The following is a 13323-nucleotide window of genomic DNA, read 5'->3' on the forward strand; positions in this document are numbered from 1 at the left end:
AAAATTTCAGAAAATAGTTTGTTAATCAATAGAGCCAAGTTATATTTATTGTGTTAAAAAGAAATACATATATTTTTATATTTAATAATGTTTCAATTTCATTTTTTATCTGCATCTAAAAACTTTATTTCCTTCTCCAAGTCATCAACTTCTTCCAATGGGGGACAATCGTAGTGTCTTATGTTTCTTGGCATCACCATTCCATGTTGAACTTTAGCCATTTCCTTCATATATCTCTCAATTTCTTTGACTAAATCTTCAGGAACTTTAGGTCCTATTCCAGGTTTAGCAGTGACAAATATATCTTCGTATTTAGAGTCCTGAATCAAGAAAAAAGAATTACAATATTCCCAAATATTTCTCTAATCTCCAAATTGAATGTATTCTGAGAATCATTTTATTAATTTACCATTACACCATGAGGGTAAAAATCAGTGTTGAATTCAGAGAATTTTCTGCGGGGGTATTTCAACATATAGAAGGGTAGTCCAAATTTCATTTTGATTTTTTAGCGATGACATCGAAGTTGGTTAAAGACACAACAATTAAGACGAAAGCCCTATAGTAGGGGAATTTAGAGTGACAGTTCTTTACCTGATTTTTTTGTGAAAGGAATTTTGTGAAGAAAATACATATTATCTGTAATTATATTATACTAGCTGCCCGTCCGGCTTCGCATGTTCCGTCAGGCAACCCAAAATACATTCTTCGAAGTGTCAAATTATACTCTTGTCCGCCTCGGCTTCGCACGTTCTGTCAGGCAAACCAATATAAATCCTTCGAAGTGTCAAAATATTCTCTATGATTGATCTGTCGATTTTTTAAATATTTCAAAAATATTTTCCATTATCAAGGCGAGGTAGGTATACATAAGAATGAAAGAATGTATGTCGTTAAATTGATTTCAGGCCAGAAAATTGATAATATAGGTATGAGTGAACAGTTACTACATTCCAAATTTTTCTAACAATAAATCATTTTTAAATATTTGGTTACCGATAAAAACATGTAAAAATATACAGTGTGGTCCAACGAAAACTTAACACCTCGATTTTCTGACTTCGAAATGAAAATATGGAAAATCGCTTGGACCCGCCAATTTCTGATTCGAGGGGAACTACTTTTCCGCTCTTCGCATCTCCGTAACTGCCACCCTCAAACTTTGGTGAGTACAACCCCTTGATTTTGAATAGGATTGAAGGGTGTTGCGATACCCCATTTTGAAGATCTTATCAATTACTACCTGATCCTGAAATTTCACTTCAAAATTTCCATCAATAACGAAATGACAAGTAAAATAGTGGAAGAGAACAACTACTAAATACCTTTGAAATGTTGGATACTAATAATATTCTCGAGATAAATTCCACATTGTTTCTTTCACTATTTTCGCTGTTATTTCATCATCAATGAATATTTTGAAGATAAATTTTAGGGTCAGATAGTACTAGATACGATCTTCAAAATTAGTTGTCGCAACATCCCTAATCCAGGGCCCCCGCAACCGCGCGTGCAACGCGTGCACCGCACGCGGGCGCCACTCTAAAAGGGCGCCAAAACCTCTTATAGACCGCATGAAGAACCGATGGACCAAAGGTTTTCGAAAAAGATTCTTCCAAATTTATCAACAATTGTTTTTTCCAAACTTCTTTTTACAATTTATACAAGTTTCCGAACGTCGCAATCGGCATGAAATAGCCAGATATTGGTTCACAAAAACGCATACTCGATGCTAATCCTAGGGCATTTTTTGCGCTATGTGCTGCACACAGCTTAAATTTAAATAAAACAGTGGACTCTTTTGATATTGTAAAAGAACTTTATATATATTTCTCTTCATCCACAAAAAGATTGGAATGTTATAAAAAAGCATGATCCTCAGTTACGTCTAAAACCCCTAAGTGATACTAGATGGTCAAGTAGAATTGATGCTAAAGTTTCATTTTATTGAAATATGTGATAGCCTTTTAGAAATAGCAGAAAATGATACTTTTAACATAAAAACTAGACATCAAGCAAGTTCTCTTTTATTAAATATTCATTCTTTTAAATTTATTCGAAGTATCATAATTTCTTATGATGTTTCATTCCAGATTAATATTGTAAGCAACATGATGCAAAGTGTAGCGATTGACATTAAAGTGTGCCAAAACCATTTGAAGAATTTGGTTGATCATTTCAAAAATTATAGGGATGATAATGTTCTCGAGGAAAAACTTGCGGGAGCTGGAAATCTAGGGGCTGTTCTTGAGATAGATCGAGGTTTTTCTCCATTATATACTGTAAGACGAAAGTATAAACCAAAATTGTTCGATTATGAACAGACGGAAGATCCAAAAATCGCTTTCAAAATAAATTTCTTTTAGAAAATAATTTATCAAACACTAAGTTCCTTAAATAGTAGATAACGTTAACGTTTTTGTTCTATTTGTGATATTCTTAAATTAAATGACAAATATCTATTGAAATGCTGTCATGCTCTTCAACAAAAGCTAACTGATGACAGGAAAAAAAGAGACTGACGTGAAAGAAAATGATTTATTCAAGGAGATAAAAGCCCTAAGATTGTTTTCATTATCTGAAGCGAAAATCCTCTTGAAATTCTACAATATATTTATATATATATTTATATATATTATTTTTGAAAATAATCTAACTTCTTCTCTACCAAATCTTAGTATTGCCTCAAGAATCCTTCTCACTTTATCTGTGTCCTGTGTCTGTTGCTTCTGGTGAGAGATCATTCACCGAATTAAAAATTTTCAAAAACTATTTGAAGTCTACCATGTCTTAAGAAAGATTTTCTGGATTGGCAATCTTAGATATAGAGCAAGAGATACTCGATAAAATTGATTGATTGATAATATAAAAGAATTTGCAGCAGCCAAATCTAGAAAAACATCCATTCAATTTCTGGATTGATCCTAATTAAATGTTTATGCTTTTATGAATAATTTATAGAAGAATACAGCTTAAGTTTTGAAACACATTTGAAACGTATTGTTACAACTAACACCATAAAGTTCTTAAGGCAATGAAGGTTGCTGATAGATTTTCAACCATTCTACACTAAATTCTCAACAAAACTTCAAAAAAAAATTTCGATTATACAGTAGTACTTTTCTCCACCCCCCCCCCTTTAAGGGGCGTTGATGTCCCTTGTGGGGGACCTGCCTTAATCAAGGGGTTGTGCTCACCCCCTTAGGTGGTTAAAGTTACGGGGATGAGAAGCACGTTCAAGTTGTTCCCCCTCGAATCAGAAATTGACGGATCCGAGCGATTTTCCACATTTTCATTTTAAAGTCGGAAAATCGAGGTGTTAACTTTTCGTTTGACCACCTTGTATTTTGTGTTTTGTCCCTGCGGCTAAAAATCGAAATAAGAAGACAAGTAAGTTTGCAGCGCTCTCTACGGTAATTGGAATCGCTAATTCGCAGTATAGTATCGAATCTAATTTCTACAATTATCAAATAACGTTTTTCACATCTATAATATATTATTTTCAGATTATACGAGATGAGTTTCATAAAATATGCGCAGGACTTAAGGATGTGATAGCTCGTCTGAAAATATGAAAAAAGTCTCTATCAACTTACCCTCTAAAATGCACCATTATCGAAATCCAGGGCGTTGAAATAAAAAAAAAATTGTGAGTAACTCCGAAAACTTTTATCATACAGGACACAGTTTTCGTAAACATTTTCTAATCATAATAAGCTTTGTTTTGTGCAGATTTTTTTTTAAGTCTCAATTAGTGAAAATTTGAAGGGGAAGTGGGTGTTTTTCTCCCCAATTTCTAAGCTAATGGAAAAAGTACGTTTTTTGAGACGCCCATTTGAACCGCCAATGTTTTCTACACAAAAAAGGTACTTTTAGTCATACGCTCTGAAGTTGACCGTTTTCGAGAAAAATCAACTTTTTTCGGCAACCGTCCGGGAAGTGCTCACTTCCCGGAAGGTTTTTCTCTGAGAAAGTAGCATTTCCCGGCCTAGTCCGGAAAGTACGTACTTCTCGGACTAGGCCGGAAAAGAATCACGTCGTTCGTGTCATTGTGAATATAAAGATCTTAGTAGGTATATTTTTAATAAATGCTGTTGATCATTACCATAGCAATCGAGATAACGGCTGACAGTTCATAAGAAATTAGTTGTTAAAAATTTGCATGTTTTTTTATCGCAATCGCAATAACACATGGAAAGAAGCAGTGATAAAGTTATTCTACACGGTTGCCGAAAAAATATTGTACGCAACACGCCCGAAAATGTTTTTTTTTGGACTCGCAGACTTCCAGGACGAGCGTAAGCGATCTATTCGTCCGAAAAAAAACCTATTTTCCGGACTTGTTACGTAAATTACTATTATGTTAAAAACAAGGTCTTTACTGTCAACCTCTTCCTTTATTATATACGCGACAAACGATTTTTTTTTTCAATTTCAACTCCCCTATTTCGAAAATGTTGCATTTTAGAGGGTGAGTAAATAGAAACTTTTTTTCATATTTTTGAACGAGCTATCATATCCTGAAGTCCTGCGCATATATTATGTACCATCCTGTATGTGATAGATACTATATATTACGAAATTTAATATGTAAAGGGTGTTTTTTTTTCGAGGTATATAACTTTAAGTTGGCATTACTGTTCAAGATGGCGACCGATTTAACAGCTGTTAAGTGATTTATTCTCAGTTTGGTTTGGCAATTCATCATGAATAGACTCACGCCTGAACAACGCTTGCAAATAGTGCAATTTCATTTAAAAAATAATGGTTCTGTGCGGAATACGTATCGCGCACTACGTCCATTTTATTTTGTTTAGCGATGAAGCGCACTTCTGGTTGAATGGCCACGTCAACAAACAAAACTGCCGCATTTGGAGTGAAGCTAATCCTCAAGTGTATTTCGAAACACCATTACATCCAGAAAAACTGACTGTTTGGTGCGCTTTATGGGCTGGAGGAGTCATTGGTCCGTACTTCTGCAAAAACGATGATGGCCAGAACGTTACAGTCAATGGTGATCGGTATAGAGCCATGATTACTAACTTTTTCATTCCTGAATTGAACAACCATGATGTCTAGGAGCTGTGGTTCCAACAAGACGGCGCAACATGTCACACAGCTTGTGCCACAATCGATTTATTGAAAGACACTTTTGGACCTGTGAATTGGCCTCCAAGATCTTGTGATTTAACACCGCTAGACTACTTTCTGTGGGGCTATGTAAAGTCATTGGTCTATGCGGATAAGCCCTTGACCATTTGGAAGACAACATTCGTCGTGTTATTGCCGATATACGGCCACAAATGTTGGAAAAAGTCATCGAAAATTGGACGTCCAGATTGGACTACATCCGAGCCAGCCGTGGTGGTCATATGCCAGAAATCATATTTAAAATGTAATGCCACAAGATTATCTTGCGGATAAATAAAATTCATCTCAATCGAATAATCCATCGCTGTTTTATTGCAATTTAAAGTTCTGTAGCTCTAAAAAAAACACCCTTTATATTAGGGATATTCAAAATATAAATGCATGTCTACCTAACTACTTACATCTTCTTCTTCGACAATATCCACTACCGATTCACTCTTTGTTTCGGTGTCTTCAGTTTGTACGATCAACAGAACTTTCTCATCTTGATCTTGTAGCTTTCCGGCGAAATGTGATATGGCCTCCAGCTCTGAAGGGGTTTTCTCTAGCTGTCTCATCAGCTGCTGTTTAAATTCCTCAAGTTCGTTGTCGTCTTCACCACGCATCTCTTCTTGCAGGGCCTGGAATTGGTGATCTTAATTTATGAAGGATTTTCATTAAGTTTTGGCAACCTTGAGCTTGGCGAGGTCTTCCAATAATCCTTTCTCCTCAAAGTCTGGCTCTTGAGGCTCCGGTATCTTCTTTTTAGCCAACTTGATATCTTTTCCTTCGAGTTTATCCTTCTCGTACTGAGCCTTTTGGCGCTCATCCATGTCCGCCAAAGCTTGTCTTTCGGCAGTCCTATAAGGAAAAAGTTCAAAGCTCTCTGAATTCAAATGAATGCTGGAAAATACTTCATGGTTTCGTTTCGATTCTTATCTTTATCTGGCATCTCGTCTGTATCCTGGGTACTCTCGGCATACTCCGTTTCAGGTTCTGTGGTGTCGGTAGTCTCCCCCGCGGTTCTAACCTTGGTTGACTTCACCATATCATCATCATCAGATTCTACCTCATTCATTTCTTCCTCCCTTGAAAATTATTTTATAGTCTTAACGGGTATGGAATCCTTCCTACTCACTGAGCTTCGGCCAACTTCTCCTGCGCCTCCAAGTAATCCTCGATCTTCTGGTAATCATTCTCTTTGATGCTAGGGCAAGAGACTTCTTTCGTAATTTCCATACCACCTTCTTCTTCTTTCTTCTCAACGGTCTCGCAGATAGCCGGCTCTGAGCTATTGAAAATGAACCATGTGATTAGGTTAATTCGATCTTCGAGTCGATGCACAAACTTACCAAATATCACCTTCCTCCTCAGATTCCTCCAGTTTCTTCTCCTCCTCGAACTTTTCACGTTTTTCCTTCCACAAGCCTAGTAAGCTATCCGTGAAGTACTTATTCTTCAACCACTGATCCTTGGACGCGTCTATGGCCGCTAGGAATTTGTATATGCTCAGAAAGTTCTCTATAGTTATGGAAGCTGATGCGCCGTCCGGCTCTTCGGTCAGTATCTCGCACACCATGATCATGGTTTGGGTGAGGGACTTAGAAAAAATGTCAACATTAGAATAAAGCATTCATGATGTCTAGAAATTCTAGAGAGTTTACTAAATAGATATTGTTTAAGATAATTCATCGAATGAATTACATATTATTATAATTCAGGCGATTCGAACCAAGTATTGCAGGTACTGAAATTTGATGAGAATGCCATGAGAAACGATTTGAAAATCAATTGAAGCATCGGCAGTCTCCTTTAAACCCAAGAGAGCTGATCACTTCAAGAGTCACCAGTTTAACTGATACTTTTTGAATAGTAGACACACCATAATTTCTATATGTTTTAATGATGCTGCCCAAACCATATCATTATTTGAGATTGGCAACTGCATAACTGAACCTTGGTCTTACCAATGATCTAATGATATACATATTACATATATAACCTCATGTATAACCAATGATCTAATAATATATATAGATATACATACATTGACTCCAATATTAAAGAGAGAAAGGTTGAGCCTCTTGTCACGTGATCATCAAGGGAATAAAAATTCTTAATTTCAACCAATGATAGAATAGTTTCGTTCGAAATATAGAACCAATCTGATCTTTGTTGTGACTTTAGTTAGCAGATGCAAATAACATGTGTCTCACTCCTATGTTGGAGCTGATTCCCTTCTCTTTCTCTCTCTCTCTCCCTACGCGATATCTACTTTTCATTAGATCTTACTTACCCCAGATATCATTGAGGCACAGAGCCCGATGAATTTCAGCCAAGGTAGTGACGAGGGGTCCTTGAACCCTCCTAGGCATAGAACCTGAATCAGTTGTTCGTGCTCCAAACATGAACCCATCCATCTGTCCCATAAGACTTTGAATTCGACCGTGCAACTTGGATGAATCTGGAGATAAAGAGACTTAACCCAGCCTGGTGTCAACCCGTGCCAATCATCGGGAATGGGGTATTCCAGGCGAGTCTTAACAGGAGGGGGACAGTTGAGAGATAAGCATCGAAAATAAGTGGTGGACCATCTGAAAACCATAAGTAGGTACATATTCGATGATATACAGATGCAGAGCACTCTAACGCATATATATGAAATACAGCTTGCCAAATGCTGTAAATCAGAATTCGCAGAATTGGTGGAAACCGCAATCTTAAAAATTCAACTGTTATCAAGCTATAAGAGGAAATTGGAAAATGGCGTGAAATGAAAAGTTCTCATAAATTGTTAATTACTGGTGCTATAAACATGAAACAAAAATATTCTTCAGGGGCTTTTTTCAGTAGAGGCCATTGGTGTAATCACTGTAATCATTTGTTTTTAATTACAATAAGCTTTGAAGTTATAATACCACTAAATATTTTAATTATCTGAAGTTCACAGATTATATCATATACCGGGTGTAACAGGATCATGGTACACCCCCCGTATCTCCGTTAGTTTTGAAGGTAATAGATTGAAATTTGGGATATCCCATAAACATAATGAGCGACACTTTTGTTCTATAAATGAATTTTTTTCACTTCCTGTTTCGCCGGAAGTGATACCAATTTTCGATTTTTAAATGGAACACCCTGTATATTATTATATTTCTGAAATCTGCATAATTTTCTGAATCCAATGATACCACATAAGTGACATTTCAAACGTCAAAATTTTTTATAATTTAATTTTTAGTTTTCCATTTAAGTGTTCCATGATGGTTCCGATTAAGATGCATCTTAGTTCCGATATATTCCAATTGACCCGTCTCTAATACTAGAAAAATCGAAATCTCGTCAAAAATACTAAATTGCGTTTTTTATGAGCAAATAAAGTTCGTCGTAATCGTTTTTGGGGTAAAACTCGATTTTTTCAAATGGAACCATATTGGTACCGTGGTACCATTTATTAGTACTATTAATAAGAAATTTACCCATACCTGGTAATAAAATGTGCGATCAATACAATCAAAATTACAGCTAAAAGAATATAAGAAAATTATTTTGTTTTAGCTGTAATTTTGATTGTATTGATCGCACATTTTATTAATTAAAGAATTACCGATTCCTATTAATGTTTCAATCCGAATACCCATATCGAAATCTGACTGATAAAGCGCGAAATATTTAGATCCTGAGAATTTCACGTTGCGATTCCCAATTTATATATTTTCGATCCTGCAAGCTCGCCAACAAGATCTGACAATTTTAAAGACGAAAAAATGAAGGTTTAAAATTTTCAAAAACTCTAATGAAATAATCTGCAATAACGAATACGAATCCAAATTATGATGTAAGTATAAGTACACCATTTGTTGATTTGTGAGCTAGATATTTAAAAAAGGCAGAAAAGCTGATAAACTCACTTGAGCAAATCTACAGGTTGCGTTCTGATGGCAGCTTTTGCGTATTGGCGGAGAAGATAAGGAAATGTAGGCGGAATAGAGATTTGTTCGGCACAATAAAGGTCTTCTGTAGCATCCATACCGATTTCTTGTTATTCATTAACCTTAGTTGACATCGGACAAATTCAGATTCAAGGTTTTCACCCCCTTATATTGAAGTTTGTATGCGATGAAGGTATCTCCATGGTTACGATATTCTCAATTGACAGAATCGATATTTTCAGACTTCTATGACTAGATTCTATGCATAGATTTTCATAGTAGATCATGGAAAAGTTATGCGTCAATTTAATAAGAATGTTCCTCGAACAGAACTTTGTGTTTCGTCTGCAATTGTCAAATTGTGGACCGGGAATGGTCTCAAACAACAGCTGATAACAAATTTATGGTCGAATTCAATTACAAGCGCCTGTCCGACCATTCGTAAACACAATAACTCTCGAACGGCTTCGGATCTCAGACGTAGCAGTAAAGTTCGTTTATCGGAAAAATCTGCTAAAAGTTTCGTAAATATAGCCGTCCGCAATTTTGTTTTCATGAAAATGTTGAAAGTATTAATTTTATCTAGACGAAACGCTGCATTTTGATGTTAAATGAGAATTTCAGCTTCAAAAAGAATTCCTGAAGATTATCGAAAATATTTTCGTGATAACAGAACTGACAGAGGTGAGATTTTGGGCTTAGGTATAAAATAATAATAACACGCTTCTTGTGAAATTTCTAGCTGACAACATGATTAAAATCATTTTCAAGATGAACAAACAGTTTCAAGTCTCATGCGAAATTTCGTTTTAATAGCGTCTTCAGAACCATTGAGATTCTTGGAAAAGAAGACTTAATTTAATATTTCAGTGATAGTAATTGAATATAAAATAACACAGATTGCTCTGTAATCGAGTTTTAATTTTCCGTCTGAACGACCTAAACGTACCTACCCGTTCCATTAATCATTCATATAAAATTCTTACGTTTCCTGCTGAACTGTTTGTTTTCAGTCTGTTACTGTCATTGATCAGTTGAAAATGGCGAAATTATTTGTTTTTGTTTCAAAATACTTGCCATGAATTAAAAAGGATGTATCAATTAAGAGAAGATTATTTGGAATCTAGAAGAAATCTCCGTCCAGCCTTCTATCATTATACGCAGAACGTTTTCCATTGCACAATTTTTGACTGAATTTTCATAAGAATGATTAATGGAAAAGATACATTGAGAATGTTCAGACGGAAAATTCAAACTCGTTTACAGAGCCATCTGGGACGATTTGTGAAAAATTATTCGTATCAAAATTTTTGTATTTTAGTATTTAGATTACGAATTTCCAATAAAAAATAGGGGTTCCCATTTGAAATTACAAAGTTGAGCCGTGTACACCCCACAAGGAGGAATTAAATGGAACAGGTTTTTTTCATAAGTGACTTCCACTACAAAACCATTAATCTTTCATTCGAAACATTTTTCCGTAAGGTGTTTCCATTTCGAGATTTTTTATTGATTCAACATAAAAAATTACCCGGTGTAAACTGCAAAAAATAAATCTTATTTCATACATTGCGCTCGAGGAAAACACACTTTTTATAGACCTTCGTCAGTTATTCTTTCCGAGAAATGTCAACTATTCCAGAACTACCTTCTCGAGTTTGCTTAGGAAATGTACACCAAATGATCGTATGACTTGAAAAATTTCCTGAATATGCAATGAAATCAGAGCCGTCGCTAGCCACACTGCCACCCTAGGCATTTTGCCGCCCCAACAAAAGCTTACTCTTCAGAATGCTAAAAATTAATATTGGATAATCGGGGTCCAGCGCCTGCTCAAGTGTTTTACCGCCCCGGCAAAAATACAAATCGGAACCCTTTCAGCTTTGGGATTTTTTTGTACTAAGCAAAAGAGCGGGGAGGGAGGTTTTGTTGAATTTGTTTTCAAAGATTCAATGTGGAAATGTGAAGAACTCCAAGCTTTTTTATGAAAACTATTTTAGGAAAAAAAAAATTTTAAGATGATTAAGGATAAGTGAAATGTAATAAACAATAAACGTGCTCAAATAAATTCTAATGAATAAATGATAAAATAAAATATAAAATATATGGATTGAATTCAGGTTTGGCTACATATAACGCTAGAACATTTCGTTTTTTTTTCTTTGATATGTTTAAATTAAACAACCGGATGATGCGAATGAACAATTATTTTAAATTCGAATAGATGTTACAGATATTCACGATGCAAAGATGTTCAAGATTAGCAAATTTGATAAAACCAATCATTAGTGAAATTCGTTCAAATCAAAAAAAAAAAAAAAATTAATTCGTTCTTCCAGTAATCCAGATTTCCCAGAAAAAGTAGATAATGACGCCCTCCATTATTTGCCGCCCCTCTAGGTGGGCCCTGCAGTTTCAGGTTCCTATAGCTCAGTTTCGATTTTAGAAAAAGCTTGAAAATTTGTTTTTTTTTGTTTGTTCAATATTATCGAGTAAAACAATCGGATGATGCGGATGAACCATTTAATTTAAATGCGCCTACGCCCAACACTAGATAATTTGATATAAAAAATGAAGAATATTATAAAATAATGGAATGAGGTATGAAATAATAAAGCTTCTTATATGTATTTCTTAAGGAGGATCAGTTAGAAGTGATGAAATGGAATTGTTATACAGGGTGTAACTGAATAAGTGTAAAACATTTAAGGAGGTGATTCCTCATCGAAAAAAAGATAGGATCTTTCATATAAAGAAACTTCATTGGAGCATCCCTTGTTAAGATACAGCCCCTTAAAGGGGGTACATAAAATTTGTATAACAATTTTTTTCACAAGCACTGAAAAAGTTACAATATTGAAATTAACCTGACGTTTTGTACTACCAAAAAGACACTTAGCCAGTAATTTATTTGGTTTACCCCATGGTTGTAAGGGGTGAAAAACGCAACCCCTAAAATTTATTTCCAATGTAACTTTTTGTCTTATTATTTGTTTACCATTTAAAAATTTATTTCCGATAGCCTGTTTCATTCTAAACAAAAAATGTCTCTTGGGTTTTTTGCCCAAAATAAACCAGTAAGCAGCAAAACATTATTTTACGAACAACTACAGAGATACATCGTCATAAATGCGAACTGGATTTATTGTTATTTTGTAGTTAGTACCTGCATTAAACGATTAAAGGGTAATAAACAAAACTATGTTATTAATAACAAAACACACAACATGTAGAAATCATAGTGAATGTTCAATATGTCTACCTTCAAACATTACGCATGCGTCTAGACGTCGGCGCATTGAGCCACGTATTCGCTCAAATATTCCTGGAGTCTCTCTTTATGACGATGTATCTCTGTAGTTGTTCGTAAAATAATGTTTTGCTGCTTACTGGTTTATTTTGGGCAAAAAACCCAAGAGACATTTTTTGTTTAGAATGAAACAGGCTATCGGAAATAAATTTTTAAATGGTAAACAAATAATAAGACAAAAAGTTACATTGGAAATAAATTTTAGGGGTTGCGTTTTTCACCCCTTACAACCATGGGGTAAACCAAATAAATTACTGGCTAAGTGTCTTTTTGGTAGTACAAACCGTCAGGTTAATTTCAATATTGTAACTTTTTCAGTGCTTGTGAAAAAAATTGTTATACAAATTTTATGTACCCCCTTTAAGGGGCTGTATCTTAACAAGGGATGCTCCAATGAAGTTTCTTTATATGAAAGATCCTATCTTTTTTTCGATGAGGAATCACCTCCTTAAATGTTTTACACTTATTCAGTTACACCCTGTATTTTGCATCTATTTTGAGGAATCAACATTCAGATTAGAGAATTGAAAAGAAAATAATCCAGAACCCCAAGTGGCAATAAAATTCGTCAACGTAAAGCGAACGCCGACAAGCCTGATGAGTGCATGAGTTTTTTCTAGCGTCAATAACTCGTAAACATCACTATGAAGGGATCACGCCACATCTGGATATTTATGAGTATAATGTATAATGCTGACCTTTGATGATTTCTGATGTTAATTAAATTTGTTGGTATTCCTTCCTGTTGTTGCTGACTGAATTAAATCTCATTTGGTACTTTCTACACATGTAATTTTTGATCAAGCTTGAAATGCCGTCCTTGAATATTGCCGCCCTAGGGGACCGCTTACCCTGACTACCCCCCTGAATGAAATAGAAGATTTTCGAGGTATATAACTTTTAGTTGGCATTTCTGTTCAAGATGGTGACCGATTTAACAGCTGTCAA

The 13323-nt window shown here is 35.1% G+C and overlaps 1 protein-coding gene across 1 annotated transcript; it reads right to left on the reverse strand.

Moving 5' to 3' along the window:
• Positions 1 to 25: 25 nt before the first annotated feature.
• Positions 26 to 9259, reverse strand: LOC123675756 (caldesmon-like). The gene is made up of 8 exons (XM_045611251.1): positions 9045 to 9259; positions 7427 to 7724; positions 6483 to 6730; positions 6269 to 6421; positions 6045 to 6218; positions 5823 to 5991; positions 5553 to 5771; positions 26 to 320 (listed from the first exon to the last, which is right to left on the reverse strand). Exons 1-8 carry the CDS (start codon positions 9161 to 9163, stop codon positions 99 to 101), a joined length of 1602 nt encoding a protein of 533 aa, XP_045467207.1. The 5' UTR covers positions 9164 to 9259; the 3' UTR covers positions 26 to 98.
• Positions 9260 to 13323: the final 4064 nt, after the last annotated feature.

The sequence above is a fragment of the Harmonia axyridis genome, chromosome 3 (genome assembly GCF_914767665.1).
Source record: "Harmonia axyridis chromosome 3, icHarAxyr1.1, whole genome shotgun sequence".
Taxonomy (NCBI): Eukaryota; Metazoa; Arthropoda; class Insecta; order Coleoptera; family Coccinellidae; genus Harmonia; species Harmonia axyridis.